Source organism: Camelina sativa, chromosome 19, assembly GCF_030686135.1.
Source record: "Camelina sativa cultivar CO46 ecotype springtype chromosome 19, ASM3068613v1".
NCBI lineage: Eukaryota > Viridiplantae > Streptophyta > Magnoliopsida > Brassicales > Brassicaceae > Camelina > Camelina sativa.
In genome coordinates, this window is record NC_141898.1 from 10790164 (window position 1) to 10805578 (window position 15415).

Genomic DNA, 15415 nt, shown 5'->3' on the forward strand with positions numbered 1-15415 from the left:
CAATTTAAACATTAAGCAAACCTGATTATCAGTTAGAACCATCTCTAGGGTTGAACCAAGACGAAGAGTTTTTTCTTCCCATAAACATAAAATCTTAACACGGATTTTCCTTTCGTATTTTGAAGGATTCAAACGTGAAACAAGGTCAGTCGGAGAATTCATGACCATAATCTAACCTCCACTAAACGAATTCAGTAATTATAAGCAAATTAAGATTCCCAAACACAATAAAAGAATTGTGTGTCGAATGTTTTAAAGAACCTTGGAATATTCTCGAGATTTGGATATTGAACTTAAGATATATGAGACGTCCCTATATATATATAACCTTAGAGATTAGTATATTTTCCTAAATATAAATAATTCAATATTATAATATTAGTGTATTTATAATTAATAATAGATATGTGCAAATATATAACATATATATCTCTTATATATATATATATATTTATTTATTTACTTATTTAAACAATATTTTCTTGCATCATAATCTATAAGTTATGTAAAATCTAATAAATATCTTTTATTCCAAAATATATTTATTACTATCTTTATCACATTAAGTTTACAATAAATATACTCATTCAGAAGATCATCCGTTTAAATACTTATATATAATATATTATATATATATATATATATTTCTATATTTTATTATTCAAACAATGGTAATTGCCATCTTTATCATTTCAACTTTGTAAATTTTATAAAAATCATAATTTTATCCTTTTGTGAGTATTATAACTTTTAGGAATAAAGATATATAACAATATTTTATTACTTTTAAATTTACGAAATTACACCATTTTGAAGATGTATGCTAGTTTTGTATAATTAATAATTTAATACTTCTCAGAAACGTTTATAATCAAATATCTCATAAAGGTATCATTTCTAAAAACTTAACACTACATTTGAAAGATCAGTATATTAATTAATATGTTATTACTATATTAAATAAATTTTATATTGTGTTAAAGAAACAAATATTATAAGAACATTGTATGGTTATAGAAATTGTCTTATGTTTAATTTTTTCTTCCATTTCATCTCTTTATGACACCAGACTGTTGATTTTGGAATTTCAGGATTAATAATTTTTTTGTCTTGAGCAGATTATATATTATACAAAACTCATTAGAATGAAATAATTTTTAAAAATGTAACAATACTATTTAAAATTAATTATACATCTAAAAAATAGATTATTGTTACATTTAAATTAATTTCAAATTAATTTAAAGAAACAAATATTATAGGAATATTTTATAGCGATTGAAATTGTCTTCTTTTTGACTTTCTCTTCCATATCATCTCTTCACGAGACCAACGTAATGGATATGGAATTTCAGAATAAGTGATTTCTTTGGCTTGAGTAGCTTGTGTACTGAATATAATTCAATCCGAGAATTTAGTTGTCGTAGTCGTCGAACGAATCATAACATCATTCTCAGGATCATCTTCATTGTAGCATTCTTTAGGTGTAATCCGTTCAGTATTTTATTTAAAAAATAAATATTATCAAACATGGAATTATTATCAATTTCTGATTAATTACATAACATGATTATTTAAAACAGTTTTGTGATGAAATACCCGTAAATCGAATCCATCGGTAACTATGATCATAGTATTTCTGCAAATATGGCAATCCAAATTTAGACAAAACTATTATCTATTATAAATTATAAATCAATTTAAAAAGGAAATACAATCGTTATAAGCATTATAATTATAATAAAAAAATACCTGATATTATTTAGAATCAAATTCCGGTATCGTTTAATCTGCTCCATAATACCTACATCAAATAATAATAATTATTTTATTATTATATTATTATTATACATGAAACCACCATACAAACAGGTAAATACAATTAATCTGTCGATCAACCAAAAAAGTAAAATATTATACCTTTTTAAAAAAGTGAACCAACAATATCCAAAGCTAGATGAGTTTCGAATCTTCCTTCCCAAGAAACAACTACACGAACAGGAAAACATATAACATTAGTCGATCAGGAAAGATCAGAAAATTTGCTTACCAAGTAACAACTACACGATCAGGAAAATAAAAAGGTTCAGTCGGTGAATCATAAGAAGCAGTAAAATCAGAATACAAATTGAAAATTGAGAATATGAACCTTAAAAAGCATGATATTATACCTTTATTAGAAGATGAACCAACAACAGCCAAAGCTTTATGATTTGTGGATCTTGCTTTCCAAGAAATCACTATACGAACAGGAAAATAAAAAGGATCAGTCAATGAATCATTAAAAACAGCAAGATCGGAATATCAATATAAATTTGAGAACATGATAAAAGAATTATAAAAATTCAAGAGAAGAGTTTTTTTTTTTTGTTATGATGAAAGCATACGATATCATTGTATTTATAGATATAAAGGACCTATCTTTTTAGGGTTTCTAGGTTTTTAGGGTTTACAGTTAGAAGATGTTTTGACATCGGGCTTTTTTCATGCAGAAACCCATAAATTTAAATTTACGTCGATCTTAAAACAATCTAATCTAAGCCCATTAATTACCCAAACTTCGTTTTATGCGTGTTATATTATGGTCATGTATTCTCAAATTAAACGTCAAAGAGTATTTTTTTCATAAAAATTAGGGATTAATTTGCTGTAAAGGACCTATCTTTTTAGGGTTTCTAGGTTTTTAGGGTTTACGTTAGAAGATGTTTTGACATCGGGCTTTTTTCATGCAGAAACCCATAAATTTAAATTTACGTCGATCTTAAAACAATCTAATCTAAGCCCATTAATTAGCCAAACTTCGTTTTATGCGTGTTATATTATGGTCATGTATTCTCAAATTAAATGTCAAAGAGTATTTTTCATAAAAATTAGGGATTAATTTAGCAAATTCTAGTTTTGCAAATAACTTTTTATGCAATTAGATTATTTCTATCGATTTTTTTGAATTATTTCTAATGCGAAAAATAGGTAAAATTACGTTCAAGGGTAAAATATTTCAACGCCAGGATCAATTTCATTAATGGTAAAATGGTAAAAATTTTGCTGAGATTGAATGTGGACGTTTTCACTTCGCGTTTAATATAATAGATTTCGGATAGTTAATATATGATCTCAATGTAGCATATTTTGAGGAGTAGCGTATATTAAAGATTCCTTGATTGCACAATTAACATTAAAAACAATCAAATCTTATAGATATTTTAATATTAGTTTTTTTAACAAAATTTGACAAACTAATGAATAATGTAACCGACTAAATGTATCTATAAATAAGTCGTCAATTCACAATAACTCAATACTCGAAAAAAAGTCCATCACCCAGAACAGAGAGGTTCTTTGTGAAAACATTATTTTGTGTGGTCAAAATTTATTTGGTCTTTGTTTTGTTTTTAGATTGTTATATGTTTAGATGTTCTGTTTATTCTCTTTTTTAGTTTATGATTATTATATTTATTCTCAGTTATAATTTAAAGAAATAAGCTAATATTTATGATGTGTTTATGTACGATTTTAAAGTATAGTTGGAGAAGCCTATGCTGTTGTCTTCTAATTTTAGGTGAGAAGTTAAAACTTTGTCATTTAAATTGTATAATAGTGATCTCAACTTTTCAGAAGATATTTCAATGGCGTTCTCACCTTTTTATGTATATAGGTTAAGAGATGAAGTTGCTGGTTAAACATGACAGTACATGTTGTGATCAAAGAGTGGTACTTCACTTTTACACAAAACTATAATTGGTATAATGGATGTAAACCTAATTTTGTCTACAATTTATTTCCTGTAAATGCTAAGCATACATCTCACAACCAATCAAGAAAAATTTAAAAGTAAATCAATTAATTTTCTTTCTCAGATGTATATTACCAATTTCTACTAACCTCTTAGGCGTCTTTCTTATTGTTTTTATTTCAGGGTCAATACTTGATCACAAGTCGATTTATTGATCCATTCACAAACAAGTATAAAAATTTCATAGATGTTTTTCACTTAATTTGTATCTATTTTTTTTTCAAATACTTTCTAATCCGATATTTTTATCTATATCCAGATTGTGAATATTGGCCAAATTGAGAGAATTTATCATCAAAACATCAAACTCCATTCTTAACTCCAAATGCAAATGCAGTGTAAATGTATGGTGTTAGAAATATTTTTTTTAACTCATCTACGGTTCCTCTTATGTTTTTTAATGTTTGGTTCTAATTTTTTTTAATATAAAAGTTATGTTTATATAAGTTGTGTATGAGGAGAAGTCAGAACTGTTTCTTATTTCATGTTAATACACCTTTATGTTTAGAGAATATAATATAAGCTAATTTCTGGTGGATATTTTAATAATGTTCATAACCTTCTCTTTTTTTTTGTCAAAAGTGGTCATAACCTTCTAAGTAAAAGTTACAAGTGTATATATGCTCTTCACACTACAAGATAAAGATATTGTGTTAAAAAAATGGTTCCAAACATCTTCAAAAAACTATCGTTAAATGTTTTTAAATCGTGAAGAATTTAGAAAGAATTTACTTCTCATGTGATTTATTTTCATCAATTTCACTTCATCTATTTTATATAAAGAGCAAACATGCATACATAACATCTTTTGTCAAGGTAAATAACCACTAGAAAATTAAAAAAAAAAATTGTCACAATATTTAGAAATCGATGAAGCCAAAGAAATACCAACCTATATAATCCATTTGATAACACACAGTCGCATAGTAGATTAAATGCATGTGATCCATATGAATTATAATAACTTCAAAAGTTTTAGAAAATACAAGAGGGACAAGATAATAATATATATTCAAAAAATTTCGTAGAGCTATATTTCAACTAACGGGTATGAGACGTGAACGGTAATTCATAAAATAAAATATATTTTCTAAACTATTTTTGATCGAATACCAGATGAAAATTTCGAGTAACGAGACAAGATTTGAAATTTTGGATAACTAAATATATGTATTTTTTTGGTGAATCCTGCGGATTTTCAAGTTGTTTATGAGCTTTTCAAAATTAACAAAACATCAAATTATATATCTTATATATTTTCCAGATATATACATATATATATATATATATATATATATATATTATCTAATACATAGTGTTAAAATCTTATAATAATTTGTAATAGATATGACATAATTATCAAAATTTAAGTTTCCTGAAACCATATTGTATTTATGGTAAAACTATTTATTATTAGAATAAATTAATTTTAGCTTAAAATATATTTAATAAATGAGATAAAATGATTTATTGAGCAACTGGAGGTATTTACTATTTGGGTTTATAGGGACGGCTTTTTATGGGGAAAGAAAATATTATATATGTTAGGGGGATGGCTATCGAGACATGATTTAGATTTAGTTTTTGAAATCAATTCCGCATGATTTAGATTTAGATTTTAAAATCAACCTCGCACGTACGTGCACGTCAGAATCTAGTTAGTTTAAAAATAAGAGGAAATTCTATTATTCTCTTAGCAGGATCTTTAATTAGGAACACTTACCTTGGTGGGATTTTAACTTCGTTCAAAAGATCTACATGCTTGTCTATGAATGCTTCCATATAACTTGATGAAAAAGATTACAAAGATTTAACTCTGATAGAAAATCAAAACTCCTTCAAATCTAAAAAAAAAAAAAAAAAAAAAATCTCTGTTTCGATTTGTTTCTCATCTGCTTGGAGACCAAACGAAGCAGCCATGGTCACAAGAGAGCTCAAACAAGCTCTAGCAAGCAGACACATTCGATGTGAGGAGTGTGAGGGAACATATCCACTGGCAGAACACTCATCAATCTGTAGCAACCCTTTATATTCTTCTCCTCCTACGTTTTCAAATCACCAAGTTTTGTTTGATTACTTTCACAAATGATATTAAAGAGTAGAGATTCAAGTGGATTAATAGATACTAACCACGCCATGACAGAGGTTATCAAGATCCCTAGCGCAGGTTGCAGGATTACAGGAAACATATATGATCCGTGGAGATTTAAGCTTTAGCAAAAACTTTATCAACTTCATGTGCATACCAGGTCGATTGGGATCTGTATAAAACAGTACTTACGAATATGGTAAACTGCAAATATTAGAAGCTAAATGAAATACAACTAAAGTGTGAAGAAGATTATAACCAGAAATAACGATATCAGGCTTAGGGAAATTGTTTCCAAAATCTTCTCCTATTTTGTTTAGATCCCCTTGGATAAATGTTGCATTCTCTATGCCGTTTATTTGGGCATTCTTGTGTGCATCTGTTATTGCTTGTGGGACTACTTCATAACCATACACATGTTTCGCCCTAGGAGGAACATAATCAGACTGAACAATCAGCAGCAGTAAAACATTGCTTAAAAAGTTAATCTTTGACAGTACTTGTAAACTCTTATTTCTACCTTCTAGCAAGTGTAAGACCTATGGTACCAGTTCCACAGAAAAGATCGAGCACGACTTCTGAGCCATCTCCTTTGAGTCCAGCGGATTCCTCAATAAGCTTATACAAAACCTCAGCCTACATAGTAAACACCATTTCATAGTGGACAAGTTTGTGTTTAACGTTTGGAGTGTAAAATACTCATGTTGCTTAACTGTTTCACTTACCTGATGAGTGTTAGTCTGAAAGAAAGAGTTGGCTGAAATTTGAAATGTAAGGCCTCTTAAGGTCTCTGTGATTGTATCTTTCCCGTAGAGAGTATATTCTTTTTCCCCAACAGATGTATTTCCAACTGAAGAATTTACATTATTCATGATGCTTACCTGTATTTCAAGAGAAGAATGGAATTGTTAATAAGGCATTGAATGTATTACTCCATCAAGTATTGTAGGGAATGAAGCTAATCCGATTTCAATACGTACCACTTGAGGAATTGATGAAATTCTATCAATTAAGGGCTTCAACAGCTCTGGCTTATAAGACGATGTCACAAAATTGACCATAAGTTCTTGTGAACCAGTCTCCATATTCCTATGGTCAAGTTTGATCATAAGAAAACAAAACATTAGCAAAACTAACGGAATGTAACAACTATTGCTAAAGATCATGCGCAGATTACAACTATCATTTTCACCTCCCATCAACTCTAGCTCATCATGACAAAGACACAATTTTCTGGTACTGGTCTTATATTTACAAGAACAAGTTGCTTTTTCTATTGACAATCTGATTCAAGTACCTTTAATACCTTCCAGTTCTCAGCATCAAATGTTTAAGAAACCCAACATGTGAACGACAGTCATATGGTGAAAGACTTAATTGAGGATCTCTCCAGCAATCTTGAACAGCAGCAAGAACCTATTTAGCAAAAAAGTTTATTAATACCTCTGAAAGGAAAGCTCTACGCAGATACTGACGTTGTAAAACAGCTTTCAACATACCACGTTTCCTGGCTCGCTTTGTAATAAGCACTTATCAACATTCAAAACCTTGTCAAAAAATCCAGGTGCGTGTAAACCCAATGCAAAGTTCTTAGGACCATCTTGTCTCTCATGCAACATATCAATCGGAAGCCATCTTTGTGGACCAAATGAAAACTCCATCTATTCAAAATGTAAAAAACTTTATAAACACCTAGTAGTCTCAAACCAAAGCACCAACCATAATAACCACATTTGAAAAACTCAATCAAACCTTATTACGATAATTGAACTGGATATCACAAGCAACAATAGGCTTCAAGACAATCTCAAGACTAGGGTTGTTATCAGAAAACCTTCCAACATGTCTGATTAGCTCATGAACCTGCTCTTCTTTAGCTTTAAGCTGAGCTTCATAAGAGAGATTCTGAGTCTTACAACCACCACAATAAGATGCATACTCACATGGAGCTTCTACTAAGTCCTTATGTGGAGATATCGTCTTAATTTTTGTCACCTAACGTTTAATACCAAAAGAGTCAATTAGTACACAATTCAGATTTAAAAATCGTAACTTTATCACAATTTGAGGAAAAAGGTGAAGTTTTTATTAAAAAAACCTCAGCATAGCTGCCTTTACGGCGAGTAACACGGCCGACAAAACGTTCGCCGGGAAGAGCTCTGTCACACATGACAACAAAGCCAGTTCCATCAACTTTACAGATTCCTTTACCTTTAAACCCCAAACTCTCGCACACAAGCTCCACTGTTTGCCCTCGTTTTGGGTAATACGGCGCCGTTCTCTCATTGCCTCCGTTGCTGCTCTTCTCTTCCTTCACCTTCCTCTGGATGTTAGCACCGCCGGAGTATTCAGAAGGAGAGAGAGAAGCGAGAGAAGACGAAGAGGAGGAGCAGCATCGTAACCTATGAAGCCATGAGCGTGTGGGCACCACGTACCTGAGTCCATGAGCAGGCGTTGTGGCCAACATTGAAACCGAGAGAGAGAGCTCGAAGTAATTTCAGAATTTGCGATAAGAGAAGTGAAGTGATGCTCTCAAACGTCACCGTTTGTTCTTCCTCTGAGAGCTTAAACCCCTAATGACACAACGACAGCGTTTCATTGCATTAAGCAGTTTCGTTACTGTAACTTACATGAAGCGTATGTTTCCGAAATGTTTTAATACTACTAACTACATCCATTAATCAAACCATAATACAATACGTTTGTCTTGTGAATGAATTGTAATAAAAACGTCTTTGAGAGACCGTCGTCAGTTACAGAATGAGACAGAAGATATACAAATGTCCATAATTACTAGGGGTTTAATGCTTTTATTATGTCTCCTTCTTTGAGATTCTTACATTTAAGCTCTCCTCTGTTTCCATGAGACATCCCATCGACTACGAATCATCAGACAAGAGTTAAGCTTTCTTTGCTTTTACAAGGGACAAGATTAAATTTGAATCATGAACGATTCCGACAGCTGAAACAAAATGCGTGACTGAGAAGATCCAAATCCTAATTTTTGTATTCTCTGGTAAAGTTTCCCATAATTTCAAAGTTTCACTCTTTGTTTTAATCAAACACGTTGAATTCATCATCTTGTGTGGTGTCTCTGTTCTTTCAAAAACGACAGGAACTAGTTTGGAATTTGGAACTTCTCGTACGTTTTTGCTCGCTTGCGTTTGGTAAATCCTCAAATCTTGTCTGATTTGCTACTGAGATTTGGGAAATATACTAATTCTGTTTCTCTTCTTGTGTAAGTAATCATAGAAAGTGTTGTATCTCTGTGTACGCTAAACTCAGTTCCTGATCATGGGGATGGAGGAAGGGATTAAGGATAATGCTTCACCACCTCCCAATTTGAGGCATACAAACCAATCTAGGGCTCTTTTGCCAATGCGTGGGCTTCAGGTGTTCTTGCTGTTCTTTGTTTTGGTTCTTGGAATCTCAGTCGTTAGTATGCACATGATCAAGTACTTAAAGATTCAAACTTTTGCTCCATCCACATTGATCTCTCCGTATGGTGAGAGAGATACGTTAGAGAGCTTTATCAAACCTCCATCGAGTGTTTGGCACTTCATGAATGACAGCGAGCTTCTTTGGCGTGCTTCAATGGAACCAGGGATATATAGATATCCGTTTAAAAGAGTTCCTAAAATAGCATTCATGTTTCTCACCAAAGGACCTTTGCCGTTTGCTCCACTTTGGGAAAGGTTTTTCGAAGGGCATGAGAGCTTTTACTCAATCTATGTTCATGCGTTGCCAAATTATAGATCAGGTTTCCCAAGCTCATCTGTGTTTTACAGAAGACAGATCCCAAGTCAGGTAGAGATCTATATAAAACTTACTTTTTGTAATTTTGCTTCTTGTGTCTTTATTTGGTTTTGTCTCACTTTAGAAGTTTCTTTATTTGTGTGTAGCCTGTGGCTTGGGGAGAGATGAGTATGTGTGATGCGGAAAGGAGGCTTTTGGCTAATGCGTTGCTCGATATCTCTAACGAATGGTTTGTTTTGCTCTCTGAAGCGTGCATTCCTGTTCGTGGCTTCAACTTTGTCTACAATTATATCTCAAGATCAAGATATAGTTTCATGGGTTCTGTTGACGAGAACGGGCCTTATGGGAGAGGTAGATACAGTTATGCAATGGGACCAGAAGTTCGTCTAAGCCAGTGGAGAAAAGGGTCTCAGTGGTTTGAAATTAACCGAGGACTTGCTGTCGAAATTGTTGAAGACATCGTTTACTATAACAAATTCAAAGAGTTTTGTAGACCTCCTTGTTATGTTGATGAACATTATTTCCCAACAATGCTCTATATTGGATACTCGGATATGCTCGCTAATCGGACATTGACTTGGACAGATTGGTCAAGAGGTGGTGCTCATCCAGCTACTTTTGGCAAAGCTGATGTAACAGAGAGGTTCCTCAAGAAGCTTTCACGAGGTCATGGTTGCTATTACAATGATCAGCCATCTCAAGTGTGTTATCTCTTTGCAAGAAAATTTGCGCCAAGCGCATTGAAGCCTTTACTCAAACTTGCACCAAAGGTTCTTGGGTTCTAATGGGTTCTTTTTTGTTTGTTCTGAAATGTTTTGGAATTTGAGTGTAGCTTTAGCATGGACACAAACTGATCATTATCCACATTGCTAATATAGACACTTAAACTGCTAAAGAAATCTTTTAACTTTACAGGTGAATGAGATATCTTCTTGTTCTGTTGCTTAAACAAGTCTAAAAGTAATGTAATTTGAATTTTTCTACCCTTCAAATTAAAACTGGCATACTACAGAAATGAATAGAACAACAAAAGTTTATCTTTTATTAGCTGTTTGTCAATACAATATCAATGTAAGAAGTGTATGTGTGTGTGTGTATGTTTGATGTATAGTGACAGTATTTGATTTACATCTTCATATGAAGAGTAAATAGAATATACTGAAAATCTAAACTAAGATGAAGATGTAACTGGAGCAAAAGAATGTGGAAGGAGTTCAAATAGTATTAAAAAAAACTAACTAATCATATGATCTGAGTCCATCCTCTCTTCCTGAATGGAACGGAAGATCCTTGCAGCAGATTCAGAGGCAGATGTTGAGTTATGAGGAATGGCTTTAATGGCACGAAGCGGCGGTTGCTGTTTCTCCTTGTACTCATCAGTGTGATGGGTAGGCTCTGTAGGGAAAAGTTGGAGCACTTCAAATTTATGATTCTCTGGTGGACTTGAAGCTGTACTTCCATGTACCTCACTGTCATTAGATTCTTGAGACTTCTTTAAAGAAAATGGAATGGCTTGAGTCATGTGGCTTGATGTGCTGGACCATCTTTGATACTGACCAAACGGGTTTGTCTGGTCAACTGTTGTCCTCGCGTTAGGAGATGGGAAGTAGCTGTGGCTAAACTGAGAAGAAACAGGGAACCTAAATGCAGCTGTGTCGAGCGATTCTTGGCCATAGACTGGAACCATTAATGCTGAAGGAGAAGGACATGGTCCTGCATATGGTTTATATACCAGACCTTCTGAATGAGTTACCACAGGAGCTAGCCATTGGTTTCCAGGAGGAGGAAGTAGCTGCTGTGGCCAAATAGGGGCCATGAGTTCCTTGCTTATGGAAGGTAGAGGAAGCTTTGGTTTCATATACTCTGGATATTCTTCAGTTACAGGTTTCTGATTCTCAGTGTTTGGTTTTTTAATCTTTGAAGCTGCCATTGCCTGCTGATGGGATGACCTCACTGTGCCATGTTTGTCAACATTAACCTTACTTTCAAGAAGCAAGTTTGGTGATTTTGCAACCATCTTTTGAACCTGCATCATGTTCAGTAAGCTGAAGCATAGGAAGCAAAACAGATTATAGTGAAACAATAAGGTTATTAAAAGCTTACCTTTATCAGTCTATGCAGCTCAAATACTTGCCCGGCAAAGATCTTTTGCTGACTGAAAAATATCAATAAGAAAAAGTAAGAGATACCGCAAAGTTTATGAAGCATGAATTCATAAGAAAAAGTGAAGAGGATACAAACTTGATCATATATGTTCGCATCTTCCAAAACCTCTTTTCACCTATGACTCTGGCAACATCATAAGAAGATGCACTCAAACCAGACAATGACTCTATTGCAGAGCAGTCTGAAGCATCTTGAGGCAAAGTTTTAAGCTTCTGTTGAGTTTCATTGTTAAACTCAGCAAAGCTTCTTCTATATAATTGAGTTTTCATAACATTAACAGACCCATTCTGGCTTTCATCTTCCAAGCAGTCTGACAAAAGGATCTTAGAACCAACAGCTTCTCCTCCGGGTTTACTACTACCGCTAGTACAAAATTGGAGTGACAAATCTGTATTTGCTTGTGGATTTGTTTCTGAGCTTTTAACAACAGGAACCATGAGCAAATCCAAGTTGGGAAGGTTCTTGAGGTACTCATTTCGTTTTATTATAGGCTTAGTATTAGTAACTGATGATCCTTTTTTACTTATATAATTGATGCCTTTTCTATTCATCTTCCCCTCAAACTTAGTGTTGTTGCAGATTGGTGAAAACTGATTCTTTTCAGGTCCATCAATCTGTTAGAAAACATACTCAGACAGATCAAAATCGCATTGCCAATTCTAATGTGATCAAAACCATCCTTGCATAGAAGCATGCAGACACACAAGACAATCAAGAAAGTGAGATGAGTGGATTAAAACACTTACGAGACGAGCGGTGTTTGGTGGTGGAGAAAGAGACAAAGAGAAAGTGGAAAGAGAATCAGAGATGTTGTTGGCCAGAGAAGGAAGAGTGGGACGTTTAGAAGAGATTGTTTTGCCTTCAAATGGCTGAGACAAACCTCCTCTTCCAGTATCATTCACATGAACCCTTGGGAACAATGGTGGAATAGTTATCCTCTTTGCCTCATCTTTCATTCCTCCCATCTTTTTTCCCTAGGCTCAGAAACAAACCCAATTAATTAAATTCCTTCCCATACACGTAACCTAAAGAAATGAAAACAGAACCAGATATATAGTTACCTTCCAATAAACCAAGTGCCAAGATTGAAATCTCACTTTCGATCAATCCCAAATCCAGATAAAAAAGAGTTATATCTTTGTTTTTGTTTTATGTAGATGGCGATCGAATCCACCTGAAAGAAACAAATGTTAAGAAGAAGCAGAGAAGCAAAAGAAGATATTTTTTGTGTCGCCCCACAATGGATTCCATACGAGGGGACGACAAAAAAAGTTGTGAAGGTTAGGGTGATGGTGGTGTGTGTGTGTGACTCTGCGGTCATGTCTGGTTGCTTCAAGTAAAGATCCCTAACTCACGGGAACTCGGATTGCAGATGACGTGGAGGGTATTTGTTGGTTAGGTCCGAGTGGTAGAAGAATGGCGTGAAGGTGGAGATGTTCGGGTGACTCGGTCTTTTACACACACAGCCACATGTTTTTATCTTTTTGTATTTCTCTCTCTCTCTCTCTCTCTCTCTTGGCTAACTTCATCATCATCTTTCCAAAAATTTCCTAAATTGGGCTAATCTTTAGCGAAATATCTGTTTCTGATCGCAATCACTTGACACTATTGTGGGAGAGAAGAAGATGCGTGTTCGGTCGGAGTCTTCTTTACCTTTACCTAGTTTAACCGGACCGGAAGCTTGGTTTAGCAGAAAACCAAGGATGGACCATGAGTCTCCACGTGAAGGGTCGACGTCTCGTTGGTTTCTCAAATCTTGACGTGTGTAAGAGTAGAGAGTATGACTTACGTGGGCTTGAGCCCACTAGTTGTCATTTATTGACCCTTTGGGTCCCTTCGCAAGATTTCATACATAATTGAAGGAACATCTACACTTGGTGTCGTGGAGACAATGGTGTAGCAAAGTGTGACCATGTCCATGTGTCATCTCATCGATGACAATTACTCATCATATCGTTGTTAGACATTTACGCATGTTTAAGGAGAATGTTAGAATGTTGTTGACAAAAAATAGAGTTGCTGATTCTGTTTTTTTGTATCGATTACAAAGAAACTGATCATTTGTTTAGCGGTAAACTTTTCTGGTATATTTGTTTGTCAAGACTAGTATGATTGAAGCTCGTATCCTTGTCATTGTCAAGATTCATTTATTCTTACAGGATAAGGGAAAAAAAAAGTTAATAACAAAAACAAGAACGAAAAATGTATAAAATTTTGGATTCTTAATTAACCAAAAAAAAAAATTGCTGAGTCCCCACAATATGACGCCATGCTGATTTCCCACGTGGGACTACAATACTACAAGATCACAGCCAATAAAAGAGAGCCACGTGCATATGGGGAACGTTGTGTTCACGTGTGGAACCATTCAATAATGGAAGGGAGAGAGCAAGCAAGAAGAGTGAAGAAGAGTCAAGCAGCTTATTAGCTTCGCTTACTGTACAGCTTCGGTCTGGACCATTTAAAGCGTACCGAGCCAAAGTATCGGAAAGTGAAAGAATGTTATCGGGTTTTTTTTTTTTTTAAACGTTGTCGTCTTCCTCATAACTCGTAGAAATTTGTTTCATGTTTTGACATATATATGTGAAATTGTGATAATGGACCACTTTGATCTCTTTATCATGGGCGCAGAATCATAGACATACCCCCGACAAATCCTTTATTTCTATGTATACACTAATTATCTCCTATAGAAGAAAACACCAAAAGATCTTAATCCATTGTTTAGGAGTTTAGGACTACTTACTAGAGTCTACATGCAAATTATATTACTACGTACGTACGACCTAGAGTCTTCATGGTTTTTGTATGAACATGGTTTACATAATAAAATAAAAATAAAAATCTCACAATTAGACTCGAGTTGACTTATTAAACCGACATGGTCGGTTGCAATTTTTGGTACATTGGATCGGTCCATGACTGTGGGAAGTCAAATTCGTCCCAATTAAATTGAGAGTAGTTGTTCTCGACCGACATTTTTGGTTCCCGCTTGAGGTGTGAGAATAGTTGTTAATATTGATTTGAGAATTTTTGTTTTTTTATGGGTCTCTCAATTAATATACGTTTTGGTATTATTCAAATACAAAAATGGAGTTCACATGTATGGACAAAATAAGGTCTCTTTCGTTGTGAGTATCCTAAGGATGTCAACAACTGTGAATGTGATGTTCATCTTCATTTACCCATTTTCTTCTTTATACCAATACCATTTATGGTTATATGCATAAAATGCAAAATGAATTATTTTCTTTGTATATATATTTTACATATTCGTAATACCTAAAATGCTAATTTTGAAAGGAAGATGAATACATTTCTACTGAGTTATATATGGTGTCCAAAATTTGTTCTTTGATCCATTAAACCGTATATTGTAGAACTTTATGTATATTGGTATTATTACACATTTCAACGAGAAAATCTGACTTGGACTAATGAGTTTGATCATCTAATCTATATTAAAAATAGGGTATACAAATAAGAATTCAATAAAAATGGTGCATTCGGTAGATTACCCATATGAAGAGATTTTACCGTACGTGTAGTGCATACACCCTAAATTATACGAGAGAATGAAATTGTTGATTAGGATTTTGGCACAAAATTCC

The 15415-nt window shown here is 33.5% G+C and overlaps 2 protein-coding genes and 1 pseudogene across 3 annotated transcripts; 1 reads left to right on the forward strand and 2 right to left on the reverse strand.

The window, feature by feature from the left end:
* Nucleotides 1–5497: 5497 nt before the first annotated feature.
* Nucleotides 5498–8457, reverse strand: LOC104767704 (uncharacterized; annotated as a pseudogene). Its single transcript, XR_015590417.1, has 10 exons — nt 7981–8457; nt 7635–7877; nt 7382–7543; nt 7189–7298; nt 6863–6971; nt 6608–6763; nt 6403–6518; nt 6142–6308; nt 5924–6054; nt 5498–5835 (listed from the first exon to the last, which is right to left on the reverse strand). The product of XR_015590417.1 is annotated as an uncharacterized LOC104767704 (transcript).
* Nucleotides 8458–9125: 668 nt separating this feature from the next.
* Nucleotides 9126–10627, forward strand: LOC104766030 (glycosyltransferase BC10-like). The gene is made up of 2 exons (XM_010489844.3): nt 9126–9689; nt 9785–10627. The coding sequence occupies exons 1-2, from the start codon at nt 9177–9179 to the stop codon at nt 10421–10423; spliced, it is 1152 nt and encodes a 383-aa protein (XP_010488146.2). The 5' UTR covers nt 9126–9176; the 3' UTR covers nt 10424–10627.
* Nucleotides 10628–10657: 30 nt separating this feature from the next.
* LOC104766029 (ELF3-like protein 2) lies at nt 10658–13555 on the reverse strand. Its single transcript, XM_010489841.3, has 6 exons — nt 13160–13555; nt 12866–12978; nt 12551–12778; nt 11880–12418; nt 11742–11793; nt 10658–11664 (listed from the first exon to the last, which is right to left on the reverse strand). Exons 3-6 carry the CDS (start codon nt 12767–12769, stop codon nt 10873–10875), a joined length of 1602 nt encoding a protein of 533 aa, XP_010488143.2. The 5' UTR covers nt 12770–12778; nt 12866–12978; nt 13160–13555; the 3' UTR covers nt 10658–10872.
* Between the last annotated feature and the right edge of the window lie 1860 nt (nt 13556–15415).